The sequence below is a fragment of the Tursiops truncatus genome, chromosome 17, assembly GCF_011762595.2.
Source record: "Tursiops truncatus isolate mTurTru1 chromosome 17, mTurTru1.mat.Y, whole genome shotgun sequence".
In the NCBI taxonomy this organism is placed as follows: domain Eukaryota; kingdom Metazoa; phylum Chordata; class Mammalia; order Artiodactyla; family Delphinidae; genus Tursiops; species Tursiops truncatus.
In genome coordinates, this window is record NC_047050.1 from 23,669,481 (window position 1) to 23,694,916 (window position 25,436).

A 25,436-nucleotide genomic window follows, 5' to 3' on the forward strand; every position below is an offset into this window, starting at 1 on the left:
CCCCACCTCCCACTCGCATCCCCCATCCCATCGGGACCAGGATGCATATTAGCACAGTAGAGGGCGTGAACGCTTCAGAGTTTACTACCACTGTAGATGATCTAGAATATCCTCATATGACTTGTTTTTAAGTGCTCAGGACAATGAAAAAAATTTTTGTTCTAAAAATTATTGTAGAACTTGTAGAATCCCAAGAGTACCTCTTTATTCAGTCAGAGAACTGGAAATGTTTAGGTGACACGACAGTGACACTGTTTCCATCAGCCAGGGATAACGTGGAAGGTTCTAAGGTTGCATATGTCAATTTTGTGTGGGGTGATATGAGATTATAAAATGCTCTTCATTCAACAAATATTTATTAAATACTTACTATGCCCCAGGCACTGTTCTAGATTGTGGGGATACAGCACTGAACAAGACAAAGTCTCTGCCCTCATGGAGTGTACATTCTAGTGGGGAGATAGACAATAACTACAAAAACAAGTAAGGGCATTTTAGTGGTAAGTGCCTGAAGAAAATAAAATAGGCTACCAGGCCAAGCGTGATGGAAGGAGAGGACATATTTGTTCAGGGTGGTGAGGGAAGGCTTCTTGGGGAAGTTACCTTTGATCTACAGAGCACTCCGGGGAAAGGGGGCGGGCAAGGGCCAAGGCCTCCCAGGTGCAGAGTGCCAGTGGGGCCGGGAGACAATGCGTGGGAGGCAGGAGGAAGGCGGGAGGACGGGAGGTGGTGGGTTCAGGTCATGTCTTGGAGCTGTGATGAGGAATTTGAAGGTGATTCTAAGTGCAAAGGAAGCCAGTGGAGCGTTTTAAGAAAGTGAGACATCTGGTTAACACTTTACAAAGATCGTTCTGGCTCCCTGGAGAATGGGTTAGCAAGAGCCTGGACAGGAACCCCGAGGACCGCTTAAGAGCCTTTTGCACTGTTTCAGGAGAAAAACGTACTGGTGATTTAGATGAGAGTGTGGCAGTGGTGGAGATAAGGGGCTGGATTCGTATCCTGTAGAGGCAGAGTCCGGGACTTGCTGATAGATGGGATATAGGACAGAAAATAAGAGGACAAATCTTTCGATGAATCAAGGATGCCTCCTAGGTCCTGGCCTGAGAGGCTGGAGGGATGAGGGTGCCACTTAACTGAAATTAGAAAACTGGTGACCTCATAGGTTTAGGGGAGGAATAAGGGGCAGGTTTGGACCCACTGCAGGAAGAACCCTTCTCTACCTTCTTCATTTCTGCTAACGGCTTTCTTAAGTCTGGAGTTGAGGGCACACGTGTTTCGTGTCTAGTCCTGTCTGATGGCAGCCCCTCCCGTTCTACAACAGACCTGGGTTTCTACAGGCTGCAGCATAGTGGAAGCCAGGACCCTGTTCACACACCAGCGTACGGCTTAGTTCTGTGGGAGGATCAATATCCTCCGGCTATTGATCGGGAGCTTTCCTGGATATTTTTTTTTTTTTTTGCAGTACGCGGGCCTCTCACTGCTGTGGCCTCTCCCGTTGCGGAGCACAGGCTCCGGACGCGCAGGCTCAGCGGCCATGGCTCACGGGCCCAGCCGCTCCGCGGCATGTGGGATCTTCCCGGAGCGGGGCACGAACCCGCGTCCCCTGCATCGGCAGGCGGACCCTCAACCACTGCGCCACCAGGGAAGCCCTCACTTCCACTTTATGGATGAGGAAATGGAGAAGTTAAGGAAGTTGCTGAGGCCACGCAAAAAGTAAATGGCGGACCCGGGATTTGAATATGGGCTGTCTGACACCAGCCGACCTTGGAACTTGGTTCTGAATGGTGTCAAAGCCCTGCTTTTTCTCTCTTCCATCCTGCCTCGTAACTGATGGCAGTATTGTGTGCCCTGGAATAAAGCCCTGGAAAACATGATTCGGCTCTTTCTCCCACTGGCCTCCACATTCCAGAGTTATTTGTTTTACATCTTAACCATTTTTAAGTTCTATTTGGGGACATGGTTTATAAGGCATATAATACACTTAGAGAGAGTGCTGTATGGTATTATTTCTAAATAACTAAAATGCGCTATATGCCTGTAATTTGTCTCCTGATTAGGTGTGACCTCAGAAGAGTTTAAGGAATTCTAAATCATAGTCTGCAAAAATCGTGGCTAATTTTTCCCATATGTTGAGTATATTTGTGTTATATGAGTCAACCCCAGATAGGGAGAATCCACTTTCTCTGCCCCCGGTTTTACAGTAATGAGACATGTCACAGATAACAACACTAGGAAGTACAACATAATGTCAGCCAGTGCCGGGCACTGTGTTCAACAATACAACGATACAAGGTGGTTGTCGTAGAGCTGAGTCGAGGGCATTGCTTGAAAGAGGTCCTGTGACCGGCTAGAGGTCACGGCTTGTAAATCCCAGTCAGGACTTGCCTCACACCAGAGCAGTAATACAGAGGTTGTGTCCTTCTGTAACGATGTTGGAGAAATTTCTTTTCTTTGTGATGTTCTATCTCCCAAATGGGGAAAAAAAAGAAAAAGAGCCCCTTGTCTTGCTTTTAATCTCTTCTAACATAATATTCTGAACCCTCCATCAAAGTGTTAATAAAAAACAAACCAGCTAAAGAGCTAACAATTAAGCACTACTATTTTAGGTCTGGAGACTGTCTTTCTGGCCTGAAGCCTCTTGGAATGGCCCTTGGATAGCAGGTTGATTAGCTCCTATTTGCTTGCATGGGGCCTATTACGGACTGGATTTTGTGTCCGCTCCACCCCCCTTCACATGTTGAAGCCCTAATTCTCAGTGTGGTTGTATTTGGAGATGGGGTCTCTAAGGAAGTAATTAAAGACAAATGAGGTCCAAAGGGTGGGACCCTGATCCAATAGGATTAGTGCCCTTAGAAGAAGAGACACCAAAGGGCTCTCTCTCTGTCTCCCTACCCCCCAAAAGAAAAGGCCATGTGAGGACATATCAAAAAGTTGGCCCCTGACAAGGCAGCAGGAGAGCCCTCACCAAGAACTGAATCAGCTAGCACACTGATCTGAGACTTTTGGCCTCCAGAATTGTGAGAAAATAAATGTGGGATGCTTAAGCCACCCAGTCTATTATGGTAGACTAACACACAAGGGCCAAGAGCTCTCAGCTTTCTGCCATGAAAAGAGAGGGAAAGAAATGGAGATAATTAGGGGTCATTGGGGGAAAACAGGTCAAAGAAAGCAGTAATTAACCATGGTCTTCTCCCTACCCCTAGGTCCATAGCCTTGGGCTAGTAAAGACTGAAACATTCCATTGGTGAATATGCAGATCGACCTTCTGGGCTATACACCTCTGGGAAGAGGTCTTACCCAGGGAACTTATTAAAGCCCCAAATTCAGGAAGTCCAGTGTAGGCAAATGAATAAATAAAATTCTTCAAACCTTGGGATTTCGCAGAAGGAGATTATTTCTACTTTCTAGGAAGCATACAAAAGCATCCCCTCTTCAATACCAGGTCTCAAAGACATGGGAGAAAAGGAAACCTTAAATGGGGTTGACAACCTCAGAGTACTTGCTTTGGAGTACAACAAGAAATGTGTTCTTTAATGAGGATTTAATAAAATGGCAACTGCTCTGTTCTTCAGTTGGGATAAAGTTGAAGCCACCACGGATACTAGTACCTTATCATTTAAAACTTTTAGAGGTTCTGTCTGAAAATCCTATTACACGAATTTAGGAGGTGGGGATTCACATGTTCTCAGAGTCAGCCTGGCTCCCTGTCTTCTAGAGGCGGGACTAGCACCCCTGGAGAATTCAGGGATGGTTGCTGGCACCCAGCCAGTGGACATGTGACAGTCCTATGCCTGGGTGGTGTGGAGTTGCGAGATCCAGCCCCTGTAGAAGGGGGCGGACAGCAAACAGCCAGTTTTTTTTTTTCTTTTAAAAAAAGCATTGATAGAGAGTAGGGCAACATGAAGAACATTTTTAGTAGTAAGCCTCCTTGTCTTCTTTCTAGAATTAAACAAAAGCCTTCGAAAATGGCAGCTCCCTCCATCCCCTTACCTTTATTTTTAGATAGCGATGGCAAGCTTAACTGCTGAAACAGTCTAAAACCAGATAGATTGGGAATTCTCTGGCGAAAGGATAAATTAGAAGCTCACATAGGATTTTAGTGGGATACCTAGTTAACTCAGTTACTCTATGTACTTTCTGTCAAAGCTCTAGTCCAGAACATCCCTGGTAACCAATCGATAGCAAAATGAGGGACTCTGTCCACAGTGTCCACAGAGAGAAGAGTTTTAAAATTTCACTGTTAAAAAAACTAACAAGAGGAGGTATCCTGGCTGGTATCCTACTGTGTAAGACATTTAGGAACTTTGGAGGACATGGAACTAGTGAAATGTCAGAGAGAGAAAAACAAACATCGTATATTAACACATATATGTGGAATCTAGAAAAATGGTAGAGATGAACCGGTTTACAAGGCAGAAATAGAGACACAGACGTAGAGAACAAATGTATGGACACCAAGGGGGGAAAGCAGGGGTGGTGGTGGGATGAACTGGGAGATTGGGACTGACATGTATACACTAATATGTATAAAATAGATAAGTAATGAGAACCTGCTGTATAGCACAGGGAACTCCACTTCACTGTACAGTAGAAACGAATACAACATTGTAAAGCAACTATACCCCAGTTTAAAAAAAAAACAACCACACGGCGTGATGTCACACTATACTTCAGAAGGAGATGATTTAATTAATAGAACAAAGGGGAAAATACTCCATTTGGGCTGGTCATAGAGGTAATTTGAAAGGAAGTCTGAACTGGGCTGTTCTGTCTACACACTATACTTGTTTTTAAACCAGACGAGCTTTAGGGAGATGCTCTTGAAAATTCTGCTCAAATCGAAGAAGGGAAGGAACAGAATTCAGAATAGCAGGTCTCTGTCGTTCTGTGATTGTAGCTGCCTTGCTGGCTTAGAAGGGTTGTCTCAAATGTCATGTCCAGAGCCACTCTGGGTCTTTTTATGTCTATCCAAAAAAAAAAAAAAAAAAGTCGCCAAAAGGGCTGACTGTTTACCTCTGACACCCACCTTAGGGGATCACTGTTCCTGCCAGAAACAAAACTAATACCTACATGTCTAAGCTATTCTTTTTAAATGTTGACTAACAGGGCATTCATCGTATTCTTGCTTTTTGAGAACAACCAGCACTTCCACTCTTTGTGAAGGAGGCACCTTTCATAATTATTCCAGATCCATGATCCTGTTTAAAAATCCTATTCTAGGAGTATTTTCTGGAAGCCACAAATTCTCGAATTGCTGCCAGCAGGATGCTTTTTATTGTTGACTATTCCTCTAGGGAATTTAATAAATATTCATTGACAGAGCACAGCGTAATTGACTGAGCCACTTTCATTTTTATCAGCTCCACAGGAGGCCTTGGTATTTGCTGGAAACCTCTGGGAGTTGCCAGTGGTTGCAATAAGCAGCTTTTGTGAGGTCCATAGGGAGAGGGGTGGAGAGGAGAAAATAAGGTTAATGTCTATCATCATAAGCCACTTTCCTGAACCTTATCAGGAGTTATAAACCCCCTTGAGCATCAGCGGTATGGGGGTCTATGGATATTCTGTGATAAGCTATAAAAGACCCGATATCTTTTGAAATGAATAGTTAAGAATCAAGCACATTCATGCTGAGTTTTCAGACAGTAATCATTTACCATATCAAATCAATTCTTATATACTACTTAAACCCGATGGCATATTTCAGCACTCATTTATTTGCAAATTACCCCTCAGCATGGGATATTCAGGCTTTGGAAGAAAAAAAGTGATTTCAATTTTTACTATTTGAACTTGCAAAATGACATACCCACAAACAATAATTTCAAAGTCAAATCTTATAAAGTTACTCATAATGATAAATGCCATTTACGTATAGGATCTCTTTCTTTTATGTTCAGGGTCTGAGTTCAGTTATTAATTTTATAAAGCCTTTTGGAAACATACAAATACGCCACCCACACAAAATATCTTGATATATTTCCAACAAGTTGTTTATCAACAGATGAAACTGTCTTTTAGTTTCTAAAATTCCAGTCAAAACACCTTTTTACAAAGAAGTTGGGCCTGTCTGGACCACGAGACACCTCGCTGAGTTTACAAATATCATTTAAAAAAAAAAAAAAGCATTCTTCTGGCATTCCAATTTTCATCTTTTTCTTGCATGTTTCTACAATTTGTTCTCTAAATATACGTTTGGCTTTGACCAGATTTCTGGCTTTTTGCTTTTCTACTTACTGGAATGCCTGTGAAGGTAACTGGAGGAGACTGCCAAGAAATGCTGAAGCTGCTGCCATTGGGGGTGAACTTGGCCGATCCTGGAATGTTCACAGGGGGCGTGGCCTGTTAAATAGAAAACAGAGGAAGTTGTTATGAAAGAACATTTCACCTCAGAGTCTTAAGCTGTCATTTCCAAAGTAGGGCCTCAGAACTAATCTCAGCTATATTAATGACTAAATTATAATAGGAGGAAATTAAACACAGTCAAAGAGAGTAGCTAGAGATAAACTTTTTATCTATCTAAGCAAATGAAGGTATAAAAGGAGAAAGTTTTTGACTACTGATTTCTGAAAAGAAATTTGCTTATACAAACATATACCTATTTTAGGACATCTGTGGTATACCATTCCTCACTATCAAGTTGGGGAGTCACTTTTTTATGCAGTGATGGTAGGTTGTAAATTACAACACTTTGGGAGGGTAATTTGGCAATACATATAAAAATTCTTAGCGTTCTGTATGTTAGCTATTCCACTTCTAGAATTTATCCTCAGGAAATGGATATAAGGATGTTCATTGCAGAACTATGTATTATATTTAACAAAACTGGAAACACATGTCCAATAATAGGGAAAAGGGTAGATATATCATGATATAGCCACGGAGCCATTAAAAATGATGTTGTTGAAGAATACTCATTGGCGTGGGAAAATGTTCATGGGATATTAAGTGGAAAAAACAAAGCACAGTGAAAACAGTACTACAATAGATTCCATTTTTTTTAAAAAATGAGTATACATACACACATAGAATACTTTTGAAGGACATACCAAAAATATGAACCAAGGGGCTTTCTTGTTGTTGGGACTAAGGATGGATTTTCTTTCTTTGCTTATGTTTCTAATATTTTTATGCTGAGCATTTATAATATCTGTAAACAGAAAAATCCCAATACTGTGAATATATGGTTTGGGAAGGAACTTCTAGACCCCTTAGTGTGTGTTCCAACTCTCATTATATAGATAAGCAAAATAATTTAATTAAGTTGGTTCAAGCCCACGATTTCGGACCTAAATGCAACACTGACAAACAAGAACAAAGGAATGAATAATTCTTTTGACCGCCGTTAAGAAGAGTCAGGAATGAAAGCTATTGCATCAACTAATTTAATAAGTAGCTCTATTCCATTGCTCTTGAGTTGAAGTCTACTACATAAATGGCTGAATTCTTCCTCTACAGCTTTAGTTTTTCTACTTTTATACGTACAGCTGCTAGTGACAGTGGTTTTGTAACTGGCACCACTGGAAAGTATTTTGGCAATACATAGCTGTTCATGTTATAGCCTAAGATTCAATAATTACTCTTCTGGAAATCTAAGGAAAAAATAAAGCTACTGGCACAGAGGTATCCTCTGTAGATTTACTAATGACAATTAAAAAGCTGGATAGACTAAAAAGTAGATCCCTAACAAAAGAATGATTAAAACCATTTAATGTTTTTATTTAATTGAATTCGGTTATATATTCAGTTCTATGGAAAGTGTTTATAAAACAAGGGTGGGAGAACACAATTACAAATATGTACAGGAGATTTTTCTTCTAAAAAGTTACATAAGGTGGTTGATAATTATGGGAAAATTTTCTAAAAAATCTGAGTGTATTGAAATCTTACTAAATCAACACTTAAAAGAGTTCATAATTGCTGGGGGAAAAGGCGCTTTAGCCGTGTCCTGTATTTGCAGGATTTGTCTCTAAGGTCTTATGAGACTTTGGAGTGAAGGAGAATCCCCTAGAAGGTCTGTTAAACACAGACTGCTCAGCCCCACCCCTCCTTCTGGTCCCACAGGTCTGGGGCAAACCCAAGAAATATACATTTCTAACAAGTTTCCAGGTGATGCTGACACTGTTGGTTTGGGGAACACTGACAACCACAGCTCCAGTCTGAGAGAGTGAGTTACCAATTCAGAAGGGAGTGCACTAAGTCCCAGACTGGGGTGCAGGACGAAAGTGGCATTGTGTCAGCACTTTTCAATGCTCATCTTTTCACTTATTTTATTTTTTATTTAACAGGCACTTATATCATGTGCCAGGCTCCCTTCTGAGAGTTTTACAGTATTAAGGATTTTAATTCTCATAACAGCGTCTCAGGGATCAGATCTTCAATCAGTACTGCAAAGTCCAAGGACCTACAGGGTTTCATCTGTGCGAGATTCTGGCTTTAAAAGGAGAAAAAGAGTCAGAATGCTACTGCTTTTGGTCAGGAGTAAAGTGATTACTCTCACGGTCCCTTGCCAGTCACCTGGTAAGCGTGGTCGGTGTGCACGAGGTAGAGGGTGGTGGGAGCAGAGCGGCTCAAGGGTGTCATCAATTTTGTCTCAGTTTTGGCACAAGGAGTTTCTGTTCTGCTGGAATCTGGGATGGGGAAAGTAGGAGGCGAAGCCAGGGACTGGGAGGGCGAAACCGGGGCCAGGCTGCTCAGTCCGTCTGCCACCGAGTCTGTGTTGAGCTTGATTTCAGTGTAGTAAAAGTCTTCTTCTCCATCACTGTAGTCAGACTCCCCAACACGCCTAATGCAAAAGAGAGCAGAACAATCCTACTCACCCAAGCCATTTTCTTGCCTTGAAATCTGGCACATCACATGCTGGTCCTTCTGTCTGGAATGCTTTTCCTCTGTTCTGTCTGCCTGGCAAACTCTTACCTATCCTGCAACACTCAACTGTCCACTTCCAGGGCAGCCTTCCTTAACTTCCTAAAGCAATTAACCAACCAATCAATCAATTATTCAACAACAATTCACTGAGAGTCTACTATGTCCTGGCTCTTTTTTTAGAGTCCCACTATTACAGTGAACAAAACATAAATAGACTCTGCCCTGATGGAACATACAGTCTAGGGGGAGAGGCAGACAAGAAACCCATAATGGAACACATCAAAAAGAACAAAATACGTAGGAATAAACTACTTAAAGAGGTAAAAGACCTGTACTCAAAAAACTGTATGACACTGATGAAAGAAATTGAAGACAACACAAACAGATGGAAAAATATACCGTGTTCTTGGATTGGAAGAATTAATATTGTTAAAATGACCACACTCTCCAAGGCCATCTACAGATTCAATGTAATCCCTGTCAAAATACCAATGGTATTTTTCACTGAACTAGAACAGATAATTTTAAAATTTGTATGAAAACACAGAAGATTCCCAATAGCTAAAACAATCTTCAGAAAGAACAGAGCTGGAAGAATCATGCTCCCTGACTTCAGTATAAAGCTATAGTAATCAAAATAGTATGGCACTGGCACAAAAGCAGACACATAGATCAACGGAAAAGAATAGAGAGTCCAGAAATAGACTCACACACTTGTGGTCAATTAACCTGCGACAAAGGAGGCAAGAATATACAATGGAGAAAAGGCAGTCTCTTCCATAAGTGGTGCTGGGAAAACTGGACAGCAACATGTAAAAGAATGAAATAAGAACACTCCCTGATACCATACACAAAAATAAACTAAAAATGGATTAAAGACCTAAATGTAAGACATGACACCATAAAACTGCTAGAGGAAAACATAGGCAGAACACTCTTTGACATAAATTGTAGCAATAAGTTTTGGATATGTCTCCAAGCAAAGGAAATATAAGTAAAAAATAAAGAAATGGGACCTAATTAAACTTGAAAACTTTTGCATAGCAAAGGAATCCACTGACAAAACAAAAAGACAACCTATTGAATGGGAGAAAATATTTGCAAGTGATATGACCGATAAGGGGTTACTATCCAAAATATATAAATAGCTCATTAACTCAACATTAAAAAAAAAAACAACCCTATTAAAAAGTGGGCAGAAAATCTGAATAGATGTTTTTCCAAAGAGGACATGAAGATGGCCAACAGGCACATGAAAAGATGCTCAACATCACTAATCATCAGGGAAATGCAAATCAAAACCACAATGAGTTATCACCTTAAACCTGTCAGAATGACTATCATCAAAAAGAACAAAAATAACAAATGTTGGCGAGAATATGGAGAAAAGGGAACACTTGTACACTGTTGGTGGGAATGTAAATTGGTGTAGTCACTGTGGAAAATAGTATGGAGGTTTCTCAAAAAACTAAAAATAGAACTACCATATGACCCAGCAATTCCACTCCTGGGTATATATCTAAAAAAAAAAAAAACAAAACAGTAATTCAAAAAGATATATGCACCCCAATGTTCATAGCAGCATTATGTACAACTGCTAAGATATGGAAGCAACCTAAGTGTCCATCAACAGATGAAGGATATAGAAGATGTGAGACACACACACACACACACACACACACACACACACACAATGGAATACTACTCAGGCATTAAGAAAGAATGAAGTTTTTGCTATTTGTAACAACATGAATGGACTTGGAGGGTATTACGCTAAGTGAAATAAGTCAGATTGAGAAAGACAAATACTGTATGATGTTACTTATATATGGAATCTAAAACACACAACAAACTAGTGAATATAACAAAAAAGAAGCAGACTCACAGATATAGAGAACAAACCAGTAGTTATCAGTGGGGAGAGGGGAGGGAGGAGGGGCAGTATATGGGTAGAGGATTAAGAGGTACAAACAATTATGTATAAAATAAGCTACAAGGATATATTACTGTACAATACAGGGAACATAGCCAATATTTTGTAACAACTATAAATGGAGTATAACCTTAAAAAATTGTGAATTACCAGAATGTACATCTGTAACTTATAAAATATTGTACATTGACTATAACTCATAAAAAAAGTAAACCCATAAGGAAATAGACATTTAATACATCAGGTAGTGATACATCCCAGAAAGAAAAATTAAGCAGCATTAAGAGCGTCCTTAATCAGCTTAAATGACGGGGGCATTATTTTAAATAGTGTGTTCAGAGGAAGACTCTCCGAGGAGGTAATATTTGAGCAGACGTCTATATGAAGTGAGGGAGAAACCCATGTGGGAACCATGTGGGAAGAATGCAGAGTCCTGGGGTGGGCCGTCCTGGCACTTTCCAAGAAGGGCAGAGAGGCAGGTGGCTGGTGTTCGGGGCACCAGGCAGAGAGTAAGGAGAGAAGCGTGGCAAGGAAGGCAGAGGCAAGATCGCACAGGGCCTTGTAGCCCTGGGGAAAGACGGGATTTTGTCCTGAATGTGATGGAAGCTTCCAGGGATTTTGAGGACTCTGAGTTACTTTTTATTATTTTTTTATTTTTTAAAATTGAAGTATAGTTAATTCACAATGTTGTGTTAGTTTCAGGTGTACAGCAAAGTAATTACATACATATATTTTTATTATATATATATATATATATATATATATAAAGCATATATATATTCTTTTTCAGACTCTTTTCCATTATAGGTTATTACAAGAGATTGAGCATAGTTCCCTGTGCTATACAGTAAGTCCTTGTTGTTTATCTGTTTTATATACAGTACTGTGTATTTGTTAATCCTAAGCTCCTAATTTATCTCTCCGCAGTTCACCCCCTCTCATGCTATGCCCTGTGGTAGCCATAAGTTTGTTTTCTAATGCCATCTAATGCCATTTGTAACAACATGGATGGACCTACAGATTTTCATATTAAGTGAAGTAAGATAGACAAAGACAAATATCATATGCTACCACTTATATATGGAATCTAAAAAAATGATACCAATGAACTTATTTACAAAACAGAAATAGACTCATAAGTTACTTTTTTTTTTTTTTTTTTTTTTTTTTTTGCGGTACGCGGGCCTGTCACTGTTGTGGCCTCTCCCGTTGCGGAGCACAGTCTCTGGACGCGCAGGCTCAGCGGCCATGGCTCACGGGCCCAGCCGCTCCGCAGCGTGTGGGATCTTCCCAGACCGGGGCACGAACCCGTGTCCCCTGCATCAGCAGGCGGACTCTCAACCACTGCGCCACCAGGGAAGCCCTCATAAGTGACTTTTTAAAAGGATCACTCTGGCAATTGTCTGGAGAGAGAATAGAGGAGAGGAGGGCAAGAGGGGTGGGAGGCCAGCAAGCAGACTGTGGAGCAGTTGACAGTGGCCGGGCGAGAGGTGGGAGGCGGAAGTGACCTGAGCTCTCAAATCGGGGAAGTATTTTGCACGTTAGGTGTTAGGACTTAATTCCGAACTGTTAGATCCTCTGAGCTCCCTGTGAGGTGCGTTCAGTTTCTTTAATTCACTTTATGTAATGACATTTCTGCAATTTTTTTTAAAACCCCTGTCGCCTCCCTAAGACTGATTCTCTAGGGCTATGTCTTGTTCATCTTTGTGTCACACTACACATATCAACGCATCTGGCCTACAGTAGGTGCCTATTAAATGTTGAATGAATGAACGAAGGAAGCTGATGTTATAGCACAGTGATTCCCAGCATGAATTCTGGAGTCGGATCTCCTGGGTTCAAATCCTGACAGCTTCTAGCTGTGTGTGTGATTTTGGCAGCCTGCACCCTTATATAAAATGACATACCGGTCCGGGAGGATCCCACATGCCGCAGAGCGGCTGGGCCCGTGAGCCATGGCCGCTGAGCCTGCGCGTCCGGAGCCTGTGCTCCGCAACGGGAGAGGCCGCAATAGTGAGAGGCCCGCGTACAGCAAACAAACAAACAACCAAAAAAAATGACATAGCACAGCTGGCCCACCATATCTGTGGGTTCCGCAGCTGCAGGTATGGAGGCCTACTGCATACGTGCTTAGAAGTGTACCGCACACATAATAAGCACTGAGTGCGTATTAAATAAAAATAAGGCTGATGTTAAAAGGCCTCAATGTTGTGACTTCCCTGGTGGTGCAGTGGTTAAGAATCCGCCTGCCAACGCAGGGGACGCAGGTTCAGTCCCTGGTCCGGGAAGATCCCACATGCCGTGGAGCAACTAAGCCCGTGAGCCACAACTACTGAGCCTGCGTGCCACAGCTACTGGAGCCCACGCGCCTAGAGCCCGTGCTCTGTAACAAGAGAAGCCACCGCAATGAGAAGCCTGCGCACCGCAATGAAGAGCAGCCCCCGCTCGCTGCAACTAGAGAAAGACCACAGGCAGCAACGAAGACCCAAGGCAGCCAAAAATTAATAAATAAATTTATATGTATAAAAAAAAGCCTCAATGTTTACTATCACCAGGAAAAATATCTTCTAGTACTTCCGCAGTTTTTCTCCCTGAGACATGGAAAATTGTACTTTTCCACAGAAAGCTTTGCATAAAATAACTGTCGAGTAAATAATAACATTCATTGGATTTATGAATTTCTAGGGAAATGGTGCACATCTGGCCACTTGGTTTTATGGGATAGCCTCTGCACATCTCCCTTCCCTGGGGCATCCCCAAATTTCATGACCACATCCAGCAGGCGCAGGACACTGACTCGGAATAAACTTTTTTCCCACTTACAATCCCTGTATAGAACTTAAAACACAAGTCTCCCCTTCTCCTCGGCCTTTCGGTGTAGCCACATCGGGGGCTTCTCCCAGCCTCGTTCCGTTTCCCCTGAGGTCTCAGGCGGAGGCGTCTAGGGAGGTGTCTGCACTGTACCAGGTCAGGCTGGGCTTGGCTTTCCTACAAGCAGAGCACGGAAGACCCCAGAGAGTGGGCTGAAGAATGTGCGCCTGTTCTATTCCTGTCCCCACTTCCTCTCCAGTAAAGGGCAGGCCGAGTTGCTACTGGCTGCCTGAGTGCCACTAATAGACACACAGGCCTGGGGGAAACTGTGTGTCCTACACGGGGATAAATCAGGCTCAGCCCCTGGTGTATAAGAGTGGAGTGAGACTTAAGAGAAAAACAGTGTACTTTTTATACTGACATGGTGTGCACTGCAGCTACATCAGATGCAAGACACATATTTGGGGGTCTGGAATGCCCCCTTCTTCCCCTAGGTCCCACAGCCAACACTCATTAAAAATGCCCCATCCTCCTACAGTCACATCATGGAGGACATGGGTTAAGGCAAAGGCGGTCCCCTTCCGAACCCTACCCGGGTCCATGAGAGCTTCACATACAGACAGAGCAGCCTTGGAGTCCTGCTAACGCAGGCCCATTCCTGGGCGATGGCTGGCAGGGATGTGAATCCTAATTCACCAAGGCGATGTGAAGCACACAGAGTAAAAAGGGAATCCCAGGGCAGTGAATACAGCAGCTGCACGCTGAATTTCACCCACCACGAGAGCACCCCAGAAGCTCAAAGGAAAATCCTGTGATGCCGTTTTTAGTCTATAAATACATACATGTGGCATGTGTTTCTGTGTAGTGCTGAATAGGATTCGAATCATTGGGCAGAGGGACCTTAAAACAAATACCCCAAGTCCTGATTATAGCTTCCAGATTATAGCTAAACCTTTAAAGAACTCTGAGCTATTTACTCTGTGAGCTGTGCTGACAGTGAGGTTTGAGGGGAGAAGCTGCAGGATCTCCTTCTCCGAAGCCTTTAGGAATAGGAGGGCATTCTGCCGCGCAGTGTTTCAGTGTGGTGTTTCCTGGAGGATGAAGTGGACCCTCAGGCTAGCGGAGCAGACTCCCTGCTTTGCTGGGCCACACCCACGGCGCTTGGTGACTTTCCACGTGCTGTGCCCTGGAAGGGTCTGGCTGTGTCTCCAGCATCCCAAGCCTACAGGTTAGGGAGATAGATCTCTGCTTCTCTCCAGTCACTGAAGGGGCCGAGCCACACCAATCAGCAAAATCACCTTAGAACCAGTTCTTGTTTTCTTTTTCTACCACTTTTTTTTTTTTGCGGTACGCGGGCCTCTCACTGTTGTGGCCTCTCCCGCTGTGGAGCACAGGCTCCGGACGCGCAGGCTCAGGGCCATGGCTCACGGGCCCAGCCGCTTCGCGGCATGTGGGATCTTCCCAGACCGGGGCACGAACCCGTGTCCCCTGCATCGGCAGGCGGACTCTCAACCACTGCGCCACCAGGGAAGCCCTCTACCACTTTTTTTAATGGATGATGCATTCCCTAAATTTATCCCTTGCTGGGCAAAGTGACTGTCGTGTTGATTTCTCAACACGCATCTTTTTGAAAGGGCTCCTCTGTGTCCAAGCATTTTGGGGGCTGGTTATGTATTTGGATTTGCCTTATACACACTGGTTATGACTTACAGCTTCTCAAGGTCTCTTCTCAGTCCCAGATTCCTGGACAAGAAAAACCCAGAGACTAGAGCACAAGGCAACTGAACTACCATTGCCCCTCTGGAGTGGCCCCCTAATCCCTGTTGCTAGAAACTTAGTTTCATCTTTCCTTAGAATGGTTTCTATGTAACACAAGGAAGTGTCAGTTGTACAAATAAAGGACTTATTTGGGCAACAGAAAATGATAGAGCAGGTCATCAGGCATCATAAGAATAGCAACAGCAGGACTGATTGTCACTGTGGTTCTTAAACCCTTTTCAGGTTATATCTGCCTTTGAGGCTCAAAGTCACGAATACACTCCACTGGGAAAAAAGTGCACATCTAACTTTACAGACAATTTCAGGGGGTTCAAGGACCCCTTACCCTACCCTACCCTACCCTACCCTAGTGGTCCATCTTTTACAAATTATTCTAACATACATTTTAGTTTTGACCCTCACACATGCCGCTGCAGGGCTGATATAATTAGCCTTATTTTCAGAAGGACCTGAGGCTCCAATCAGTGACGTGTTTAATGTCACTTAGTGCAGCGGTCCCCAGCCTTTTCGGCACCAGGGACCAAAGTTTCTGGAAGACAATTTTTCCACAGAGCGGGTGGTGGAGGAGGATGGTCCAGGCAGTAATGCGAGCAATGGGGAACGGCTGTAAATGCAGGTGAAGCTTCGCTCACTTGCCCGCCGCTCACCTCCTGCTGTGCGGCCCAGTTCCTAACAGGCCACGGACGGGTACCGATCCTCGGTCCTGGGATTGGGGACCCCTGACTTAGTGAGTATATTAGGGAGGCTTTACAAATGTGAGTCACCTTCTTTCCACTTGCCATACTGGCCTATGTTATCTGCAGTGGGCATCTCCATGGTGATTAGGAAGATCCAGCTGGCTGAGTCCCTAGTCCTGTGTTCAGAATTTTTAAGGCACAGTGTGGTGTGTAAATCTGAGTGCAAGTGACCTGGATCGAACTGATGGAGACACGCCAAGCTCTGAAGGGAGGGCTGCCTTACCCAAGATGAATGGTCCGGATGTGCTTCTGCATACCCACTGCAGTGCTCAGAACCTTCCCACAGTTTTTCCAGAGGCATTTGAACATCACCTTCATGGAGTTCTATACATGGGAGAGAAAGTTACATTAAAATGAAAACTAACCCAACAATTTTAATTTTTTCCCTCATTAGAAAAGGAGCTGCGTCCCATTCTCTTGACTATAACTCAGCACACCATTCTAGGAAACCCCCTGGCTGGGGAGGATCTTGGTGACCTCAGAGATTTTCTTGCATCCTTCATGAATACTGAGTCCTGCTGGAACATTTAGTTCACTTTCATTGAGGTGGTCACAGTGTCATTTAGGCATCAATGACAGTGTCTAACGTTCACTGAGCACTTACCACGTGCCAGGTGCTAGTCTAAGAATTTATCTCACTTAATCCTAAAAGATGGATGCTATTATTATCACCATTTTACAGATTCATGGAAAGCTTTCAGGAAAACTTGCGCTGGCTATGAGCCAGCTTCCAGAAAAGCTGGTATATGAAGTTTGGGAGTCTGGTTCCAGGAACCACTCTCTCCACCAGGATACGGTTCCATCTTCTCTTACAAGGATCTCAGAAGTTTTCCAAAACAGTCCAGCACAGGGATTGAGAGCACCAATTCTGGACTGCCTTTCTCAAGTCCTGGTTTCCTTATTTATCAAGTAGGAACAATAGTACCTGTCTCATAAGGTTATTATGAGGATTAAATGAGGTCATGAAAGTGAATCATTTAGCGCAATACTGACGGGAGTAATTATTCAACCAATGGCAGCTATTATGGTCTTATTATGATTATACTTCCCGGAGTGAATTTGACAGGGAGTGAGTTTTCTCCAGGGAGGGTGCTTGTCGTTGGACTGCTGTCTCTTTGCTACTTGTTTCCATGGGCACGGTGACAATCACTTCCATGTACTCACCAAGCCCCATCCCGTTTTCGCCTGGGAACAGACTAGACTTCACTTCCCAGCCTCCCTTGCAGTTAGGTGGGGTCAGGGCCAGGGGAACATGGGCAGAAGTGACACACATTCCTTCTAAGCCTCGTCCCTAAACTACTTCTCAATGTCACCCAAGCCCCCTCTGCTGACTAGAGGTAGGGGATACCCAAGGACTTAGGGGACAGTAGAACCACTAGATCAGAGATTTTTAAATTTTCAATATTTTTAAAATTGAAGTATAGTTGATTTACAATGTCGTGTTTACTTCTGCTGTATAACAAAGTGATTCAGTTTTATACACACACACACACACACACACACACACATTCTTTTTCTAAATATTCTTTTCCATTATGGTTTATCATAGGATATTGAATATAGTTCCCTGTGCTATATAGTCAGACCTTGTTGTTTAGATCAGGGATTTTTAATCTTTTGTTTGCCATGAACCCTTCTGGCAGTCTGTTAAATTCCATGGCCCCCTTCTTGAATAATGTTTTTTAATGTTTAAAATAAAATACATAGGATTACGAAAAACTGCAAGAGTACTGAAACAGCTATCAAAATATTTAAAAATTTTGTGAAATGGTAATATATGTACTCTTTAACCCATTAAATAACAAGATCTTTAAGTGAGTCTAGTAACTACCATAATTTCAAAGTAGTGTTAAGCATAAATGATATTTCATGATATCTGCTAAAATTGAAAGGTGATTTGAAAATATCCATGATTTCTATTGATACTAAAGTCACAGGTGGCATTAACTTTGTTGTGGTTTGATGTCTTCGATCATAATTGCAGGAAATGCTATATTATAGTTAAAAGGTTCATGACAATAAAGATATACTTCTTCTCCCATCCAAGTTCACAGACTCCCTGAATTCTGTCCACCCCCTTTCCGGGACCTGTGGACTCCAGGTTAAGAACCTCTGTACCAGGAGGAAGGAGCCTGGGTCCCTGGAGGATTGTGTGGGGCAGAGACACCCCTTCACCACCCCCGCTGACCTGACTGGATTGTGACACGAGAAGTCCTTTACGGGGTTAAGCCACTGACGTTTGGGAATGGGTTATTTCAACCGTAAGCCTACCCTGACCAATCAACATAGTAGTCATGACACCTTCCTTGAACTGACAACGGAACTGATGTAGCTTTGTTTACAAGTCTAGTAGGATTTCTGCCCTCAAGCCCTGTTCTAGAAAGCAATCATTTACACATTTAGAGGATGATTCATCAGCTATTATGATGGGATTAATATCCTGATCCAGCCAGCCACCCACCCGCACCCAAGTCTTTCTCTAGGTTTCTCAGTTGAAACAAGGTACCTGGCAACTTCCCGGAGTGAGGATACCCTGCGTGTTGGGAATGGTCACTTACAGCGTGGCAAGTGGAGGACAGAGCGTGGTGGCACATGGCCACAGTCTGCTGGGAAAGATTAGTGACAGCAGAAGGAGCCCATGCCTCCTGTGGGCTTCATGAGCCCAGTGGCCTAGGGGTCCCAGGGGCTCTGGCCAGGTGGCCGGCATTCCTGACACAGCAACCTAGCCATTCCCACTGTAGCTCCCGGGCATCTCAGACAGCCTGCCTGTGCTCCCCGCTGCGATGGGCAGTACTGAGCCCTAGGAGCTGCAGCAGCAAAGAGAGGGAGCAGAAGGTGAGAGAGGGATATGAGGGGAGCTGAGAAGCAGAGACAGAATTAGGAGACTTTAAAGTACATGATCCTGATGCGTCGGTGTTTATTCTAAGGAGACAGTTCACAGATTTCAGGCTCCCTGATTTCCTTGAGCCACTGATCCAAATGCCTGAGATGTAAGATAAACCAAAGGGGGAGAGTTTAAATCTTGCCCTGCCCCCCACCCCAACCCCAAGGTTCACAAAAAAGAATTCTGCTTGGTGTTTTTTATTCAAAGCATATGACAACTTAACAGTATGAATGAACAAATCCTCACCCTAGGAATGCTTTCTGCCCGTTTTTGAAACAATGAAGCTATACTATTAAAAATTATCCTCCACTTAAGGGAATTAATGACTCGAACCAAAATTACAGGTATCTGAGAGTCCAAATATCCTTCTGGAAGTGAAGTCATGATAGATGAAAACACTTTCTGATTCATTCCAAGCCTTTTTGCTGATGGTAGTCCTTTATTCATTAAACCAGGTAGCTATTTAGCAAGGAATAGTCCAGTGGCTGGTGACAGAAAGAAATCTAAGAAGCTGTGTGCCAGGAACTTAGATCCTAGTGGGAGAGACAGAGAAATGATAATAAATGACGATGGTTTCAGGTATGGTAAGGTCACTGGAAATGGGGGTGGGCTGCGTTAGGTCAGACAAAGCCTCTAGAAAGTGACTTCTGAGCTGGGACCTGAAGGTTGGAGAAGAAGCAAGTCATGCTATGAGCTAGAGTTTTCCAGGCAGAGGGAAGAGTTAATGCAAAGGTGTGAAGATGGGGCAGAGCTTGACATATTGTAGGGCTAGAAAGGACAGTGAATTTAGAGGGAAAGGAGAGAGGCTGTGACCTGTTTGAAATAATGTGGAGAGACAAGGAGGGCCAGATCATGCAGGGTCTTGCAGGAGAAGGTAAGGAATTTGGATTTTATTCTGAAATAAAGAAGCTACTGAAGGGGTTTAAGGAGGGGAACGACATTATATGATTTAGGCTTTAAGAAAACATCACTCTCTTCCGGGGAGAGAACATTAAGGTCCCCAGTGTGATGCTCCCACAGGTCAGAGAAGAGGGCGGCTGAAGGGGTTTAGGCAGTGAGAATGGAGAAAAGTAGACACATTCAAGATCCATTCTGGTGCTCTGTAATGGCCTATACGGGAAAAGAATCTAAAAAAGAGTGGATATATGTATATGTATAACTGATTCACCTTGCTGTACACCTGAAACTGACACAACATTGTAAATCAACTCTCCTCCAATAAAAATAAAAAAAAAAAAGATCAATTTTTGAGGCAGATCACACAGTACTTGCTGTTGGGCTGAGCGTGAGGAATGTTAAAAGGGGTGGTGTTAAGGATGACTTCTACAGCTTTGTGAGTCGTGGTTCTGTTTGGGATATGCTAATTTTGAGATACCTGTTATTGATCAAGAGGAGCTGGCAAGTAGGACCGTGGATCTATGAGCCTGGAACTGAGGGGAAGTCAGGGCGAGAGATGTACATTTGGAGTCAGGAGCTGAAGGATTTCTTAGAACAGACCTGGATGAGACCCTCTAGGGAAAAAAATGCAGCTAGAGATGATGAGAAGGCCCAGGATCCAATATTTCATGTAGGAGATGAAAGGGCAGCCAGAGAGAGAGAGGGTGGGGAAAGTGGTAGTAATCCAGACAGTGTAGTATTACCAGCACAAACAGAAGAAAGTGGTGTAAGAAGGGATATGTGACTTATCCAGTATCACTTGATGATTCCTACCAATTAGTCAGTTAGATAAAGTCTTTGGAAATGAATATAATAGTATTACACAACATATAGAACCAAATTCATTCTACATCTTCGGAATTTTGTAAAGGGTCACACTGCTGATCGTTTTAGGAACTGACAATCACAGTGGTATTTTTGTGCCATAACAAGTATTATGTGTAACATTCTGTTCCTAGTCTTTGCAATAATACGTCAAGCATTTGCTTCTTGAATTGATTACTAAAGCTTGGTACTGATTATAGAAAAATAAATGTCATTGGTATAACTCCTTTCCTTAGTTAGGAGGAAATAGCTGGTATAGAGGTATTGAATTCCCAAAATACGATGAAGCTGGGCCAACATCCTCTCTAAATCCCTTGGAATTTGGAGACCTACCAATTGCAAGTGTTTGTGTGTCATCTCCTCAATTACGCCCACACTTTTTTGGGCCCCTGCTAAGGGCTCCAAAGAAATCTGTTGCCCAAAGAAAAGTAGGTAATGGAAATGAAGAAAAATGATCAACTTTGCTTCCTCCCTGCTTTTCTCCTTTGCCCGTGGGGCACCACACCATCCCTTCTGATTCCTTCTAGCCCTATCGACACCTTTACAAAGAGCCTCTTCATTAAACTCTTCTCAATCACCCCACTTGAGAACACCACCAGCTGCCCCCAGGACCTTGATTGAAATGGGGAAAAAGTAGGTTATAAAAGAATATAAACATTATATATTTGGGAGGGTATGTAATACAAATAATTACGTGGTAGAAATTGCATGGTAGAAATATTGGGGAAGGGTATCTTATTTTGACATTAATTTGCAAACATAAAAATGACCCTATTTTAAATTTAAAATGAAAGTCACCCTGTAACACTTGCTTGATTCATTTTTGGAGAATGAAAGTATACTAACATGAGCACCTTGACTTTAATGAAATCAAGTGACTTCTCTCTACCTAGGTGAAGAATGCTCTGGGTGGAACCAGAGGCCCCTTAAACGGTGCTTAAGTACTTTTCAAAGTCCCCTGACTACATCCAATGGAGACAAATCCTTTGTCTACAGACTACTCACTGTTATGCTAAAGGAAAGCCAGCCATGGGAGGAGGAGAACAGGGAGAAAATAGCTAAATAAACACCCAGAGTGCCACATGGATCCAAGCTTGCCCAAAGAGCCAAACCAAGCAAAGCTGCCGGGGGAGCTGCAGCCTCCAAGTCTGAACGTGCCCCTCTGTGCTTCAGTCCTGGCTTCTCCTCTCAGCTCGAACAGACGTTCACAAAGCTGGGATGTCCGAGGGAGAGAGAGGTCACTGTCGGTTGGGAAGCACAGCGTGCTAGGGTCCTCCACACATCTGCCTGATTAAGCTGAGGTTCCTGGCAGTTTACAAGCAGACTCGCGGAATCTCACACATGCCCAATGCGATATTCACAGCATCACCCAGGAAAGCTCTTTAGAACCACCCAACTTTGGCCTCGTGGGCTACGATGGTTGGAAAGAACTTCCTGGGGACTCATCACTTTTGCAGCAGCTTCCAGAATGTCTCTCATACCGACTGCTTTGGGGCTCTAGGTTTCCTTCTTTGGCCAAGAAAGATCTTTGACCAAGGCTTCCTTCTTCATCTTCTCTCTGCTTCCCTTTCCATGGCAAACATCCATGCTGGTTTTGAATTATTTCATACTCAGGGTACGTGGAGTAGTTTCTATTTTCCTGATAGAACCCAGACTGGTACACAGGACTGACAAGATGACTGCTGAAGGTCACCTTCAGTTCCAAGGGTGCAAACACAGCTGGATTTTGGAGTGTTATATGACACGTCCAGGGATAAGTTCAATTATAGCTATATTCCAGGAGGTACATAAGCATGGCTTTGAGCATCACATGACCAGTTTACCAGACAGCTGCCTGGAGTTAACGTCAAGTTGCCTTTTCTAAGGCAACTGAGAAGATCCTGATGTGTTTTGTTTTTTTTTTTTTCCGTACACGGGCCTCTCACTGCTGTGGCCTCTCCCGTTGCGGAGCACAGTCCCCGGACGCACAGGCTCAGCGGCCATGGCTCACGGGCCCAACCGCTCCACGGCACGTGGGATCTTCCCGGACCGGGGCACGAACCCGTGTCCCCTGCATCGGCAGGCGGACTCTCAACCACTGCGCCACCAGGGAAGCCCCTGATGTATGTTTTATTTGGCAATTGGGGTGTGTGTGTGTGTGTGTGTGTGTGTGTGTGTGTGTGTGTGTGTGTGTGTGTGTGTGTGTTGGGATGGGCGAGGGGTGGACACTCATGCATCCAGGCTTCCCAGAGAGAAGAGGGTCCAATTATTCTGCACAGGTGAGTGTGCTGCCTCACACATGCTTCCTCAGCCTGACTTATGGGAAGCCACGCCCCTGGCAGAGGCTGCAATGGCTCTTTCAGAACCAACACCTCTACTCAGACCTTCAGCAGGTTCCAAAGGCTGATAAATGCTGTCCTAAAAAAATCAGTAACTGTTAGAAGTTGTAGGGATTCCAATTCTTTTCTTTACTGGGAGAGCAGCCTTATACATGTCACCTCACCACCTTGGGACTTTCTTTATTCGTAAAACAAGAGGACTGAACAAGATTAGTGATTTTGGATCTGTGAGGTGTGTGGGTAAATTCCATTGTGCACCAAGCAGGGATCAAACATCTCTCACCTGTATGTGCCATTTATAGATTCTGTGGTAATAAAATTTAAAAATAACAAAAAGAGTTTTGTAAATGGAATAATAACAGAATGTATCCCCTTGTATCTGGCTTCTATACCTTAGCTTAATTTTTTTTGAGATTCACCCACTGCTCCTTATGTCAGTCATTAGTTGCCTTTTATCGTGGTGTAGTATTCCATTTTATAACATACCACAGGTTTCCAGTTTGGGGTGGCAATGAATAAAACTGCTATGAAATTTGTCTACACGTGTTTTTGTGGACATCCTTTCTTATCTCTTAGGTAAATATCTAAGAGTGGAATTACTGGGTCATATGGTGAATATATATTTACCTTTTTAAAAATTTTTTTAATTTTTATGTATTTATTTTTATATTTACCTTTATAAGAAAGTGCCAGACTGCTTTACAAAGTGGTTGTACCATTTTACATTCTCAAGAGCAATGAATGAGGGTTCCTGTTGCCAACATCTGGTATTCTGTACACCAAAAAGTGCACACCGTATGATTCCATTTTCAACAGGCAAAATTAATCTCTAGTGACAGAAGTCAGGGCAGTGGCTGCCTGTCTGGGGTGGGGGGTGGCATCTGACTGCAGAGGACACAAGGATTGCTGGCCTGGATCACAGTGGTGGTTACTCAGGTGGAGACATTAGTCAAAACTCACTGAACTATATACATTTAAAGCGAGTTCATTTTATCACGTGGAAATGATACCTAAATATAGAGTAGATTTAAAACGATTTCTAAAACCACATCAAAAGTATTCCTGAATTAATAGAAATCCCTAGTCATTATATATTTTCTCGATCAGTGATTTCTAAAAGTGCATCTCACCTTTGGGGACATCTGTACATTTCCAGACATGATCAAGCGGTCCTGTAACTTGGAAAGGTTGAGCCTGGGCTCGATGATTTCTGAAGTCCTTCGAGCTCCTGGACCACACACTGCCCGGCAGACTATTCTAAGATGCTGTCATTAAATTGCCTAGATCTCTCTTCTTTACCCTGATCCTCCCTGAGGTTAATCAGCTCCTGGGCTCTGGCTGGCAATGCTGTGTCATCACCGTGAAACCCCGTACAGTGGGACCCTGAGCTGCTTTTCTTAGCACCACCCTCCCCAGCAGTTCTAACAGACGGGTCTATTTCTGGAGCAGCAGTTCTTCTCACAGAAGGCACCTCTCTACTCAAAATTAGTGGGTTAGGAATTAAGTCCGTGCAGAGACTGGCAACAGGTGTATTCGTGAGGGCCTTGAGGGTCTGTTTTCTTTCCGGAGCAGTCATTCACAATTTAAAGTGATTCGCTGCTCTCTGATTCTGAAAGACGGAACACGTAGAATGGAGCAAATGATTAATTCTACTGTTTACTGTTTACTACTGTACAACTATGACCGAAGCAGCTTATGTGAAATGAGCTGTTTTTTCTCTGACTCGAGATTCTCTCCAGTCCACAGGTAAAGTGGTTCATGGTCAAGACACCTGTGAAATAAATGAAAATGACAAAGGCTGGAATGTTGTGATGGCTTTTGATTTGTGCTGATGTTCTGAAATGCAGGGTCCTGAGTCAGATTTCCTCACAGGGCCCTGATTTCTGCCACTGTCATTGCTTCCTTCGCCCCTCACCTGACGTCGTCTGGCCTCTTCCATTAACCCTAAATAAGCCCAAGGTGGCTGAGATGGCCGAAGGGCTGCAGCGGCCCTGACCTGGTCAGGATGGGTCAGGATGGAGGACGGAGGCAGGCAGCCTTCTCTCTCCACACCCACAGTTCTCAAATTCCATTCGGTCTGTTGTCAAACGGGTAAAAAGGAAAGCAAAATATTAGCAGCCGGCATTTACTGCTCACACAGTCCTCACAACAACATGATCAATATGGTGCTATCATTCTCCATATTGTACAGATGAGGAAACTGAGGCTTAGAGAGGTCAAGGGATTTGCTAAGGTCACACGAGTACGGCAGCTGGGGTGCTAATTCCAGAGCCCGAACTGTTTTATCCTGTTTAGCAGTGGACAAATCCAAAATCTGACTGAATTAGGAATCTGACATGGAAAGAAGC

General features: G+C 43.4%; 1 protein-coding gene across 6 annotated transcripts in view; it reads right to left on the reverse strand.

Annotated features, from left to right (window-relative positions):
• Positions 1–25,436, reverse strand: part of ZNF704 (zinc finger protein 704) — a 219,946-nt gene that overhangs the window by 15,179 nt on the left and 179,331 nt on the right. For 5 of the 6 annotated variants that reach the window (XM_073794552.1, XM_073794551.1, XM_073794553.1 and 2 more), the window contains 3 exons: positions 16,349–16,449; positions 8,515–8,782; positions 6,235–6,339 (listed from right to left, as the gene is read on the reverse strand). In XM_073794552.1, coding sequence (XP_073650653.1) covers positions 6,235–6,339; positions 8,515–8,782; positions 16,349–16,449 — 474 coding nt within the window. Of the gene's footprint in view, positions 1–6,234; positions 6,340–8,514; positions 8,783–16,348; positions 16,450–22,849; positions 25,166–25,436 lie in introns of those variants that run through there. The other variant, XM_073794555.1, reaches the window with a different exon arrangement.